Source organism: Camelina sativa, chromosome 17 (assembly GCF_000633955.1).
Source record: "Camelina sativa cultivar DH55 chromosome 17, Cs, whole genome shotgun sequence".
Classification (NCBI taxonomy): domain Eukaryota; kingdom Viridiplantae; phylum Streptophyta; class Magnoliopsida; order Brassicales; family Brassicaceae; genus Camelina; species Camelina sativa.
Genome location: NC_025701.1, coordinates 21,357,459 through 21,359,229, shown reverse-complemented (window position 1 = coordinate 21,359,229; position 1,771 = coordinate 21,357,459). Strand labels below are relative to the sequence as shown.

General features: G+C 36.4%; 1 protein-coding gene across 1 annotated transcript; it reads right to left on the bottom strand.

Moving 5' to 3' along the window:
• Positions 328-979, bottom strand: LOC104759693 (ubiquitin-conjugating enzyme E2-16 kDa-like). The gene is made up of 3 exons (XM_010482592.1): positions 898-979; positions 693-820; positions 328-594 (listed from the first exon to the last, which is right to left on the bottom strand). Exons 1-3 carry the CDS (start codon positions 977-979, stop codon positions 328-330), a joined length of 477 nt encoding a protein of 158 aa, XP_010480894.1.

Sequence of the window (1,771 nt, the reverse complement as noted above, 5' to 3'; positions counted from 1 at the left end):
CAGCCGTCACATGACCTTTCGTTTTCCCGTAAATATTATAACTCAGCCGTCAAGTTATATATATCATTCATTTACAAGAGTATATCTGGTTTTTAGAAAGTTTTAAAAGGTTTTACAAATTGTTTATAATGATATATATCAATTTTATTTGCTTTTCTAAAAGCTTTACAAGTTGTTTCTAATATTAAAACAGTAGACTCTGAATAAAATATTTTTTAAAATAGAGTTTACAAGAGCAGTGACTGAAATATTTTATTAAAAAGTACAAAAACAAGATAAATTATTCAAGAGTTCTTAAAATAGATTTGAACTATTTAAGTTCATATTTCAGTTTCCTCTCCCAGCGTATTGAATTGTCATCTCTCTAGCCATTGCTTCAAACCTTCTCCTATCAGATTTGTAGAGGTTGGCAAGATATTCAATGGTCTGTTCCTCATCATTGACCTCTGGTTCAATCAACTTCTCCACTAATCCCTTGAAAAGCGTAACAATCGGCAAGGCAGTGGGAATCCAACGGTCGGTCCTCAAAACTTTTAGGTAAATGCCTCCACTATCTGATACATTTGGGTGGCAAATTCTTGTGATGAAAACAACCTGCATTATCAAGAAATTTTATTTAAAAAACTATTTAGTTGGGAGTCCTAATAAACATGCTTGCTAAAATAAAAAGGAGTATAATAAAAAATAGATACCTTGGGGGGACTTCTTGGGTAATCAGGTGGAAAACTAAGCCTAAGTTTAAACACTCCCCCTTCATAAGGAGTGTTCACCGGTCCGATTAGAGTAGCCTCCCAACGGAAAATGTCGTAATCAACAGTTACTAAAAAAAAGGCAAACACTCAATCTCTTTTATCCTTAACAGTAAAACAAATCTAATCTAAAGATGTATGTGTTTACCTGCTGTGATGTTTGGCGAAAGATCCCTGTTCAGATATTTCAGATCAGTCCTTATATGCTTTGAAGGAGAACGACGGGCCATTCCTGACGGAATGAAGGAAGAATGTAAATAGATTTTTCGAATCTGGGATATGATTTAGGAGTTTTCGTGAGACAAAGGTAATATGTGTAAGTCAAGAGCAAAAAGTATGTATAATCGGCGAAGCGTCGCTTTGGTTTACAAAAAGTACCCCTTCGACTTCATAAATCCATAATTCTGTCCGCCTTTATCATAAATACATAATTCTTACCCCTTCAACGCGTAATTATAACCGAACTAAAGCGACGCTTCGCGTATTACGCCTTCAATCAATTACGGTTTTACAACCCTCTGGTGGCTATAATTCAGCCATAACGTTATAGGGCGTTATAACTCAGCCCTAAACCGTAAACCCTGATAACTCAACCATAACTCACTATAACTCAGCCGTCAAATGACTTTTCGTTTTCCCGTAAATATTATAACTCAGCCGTCAAGTCATATATATCACTCATTTACTTTCAAATTGTTTCTTGTGATAACTAAATCATAACTCAGCCGTCACATGGCTTTCGTAACTCACTATAACTCAACTTTCGTTTTCCATTAAATTCAAATTGATTACATTCAGTTCTGCAACTCGCCAAAAATATATATAAAAAAATACAAAAAAGCGACAAGCATCATATTAGCGAACTAGTTCCCATGGGAAGGCTATCGTCTCTAGCATTCTGGACGGTCCTGAAGTCTCAGGATGGGAGCGGACCGGATAGATCGGACTCCAACGGTTCTTCCACCACCAGCTTGCTCAGTTCAGATCACCAGATTTGACAATCCCGCCTTAAGGATTCAAGC

Excerpts from the sequence above, each read along its gene's own strand:
- LOC104759693 (XM_010482592.1), bottom strand. The coding sequence starts at position 979 with ATGGCCCGTCGTTCTCCTTCAAAGCATATAAGGACTGATCTGAAATAT. Across the intron at positions 821-897 it reads TTCGCCAAACATCACAGCAG|TAACTGTTGATTACGACATT; the intron begins GTAAACACATAC and ends CCTTTTTTTTAG. Across the intron at positions 595-692 it reads ACCCAAGAAGTCCCCCCAAG|GTTGTTTTCATCACAAGAAT; the intron begins GTATCTATTTTT and ends TTGATAATGCAG.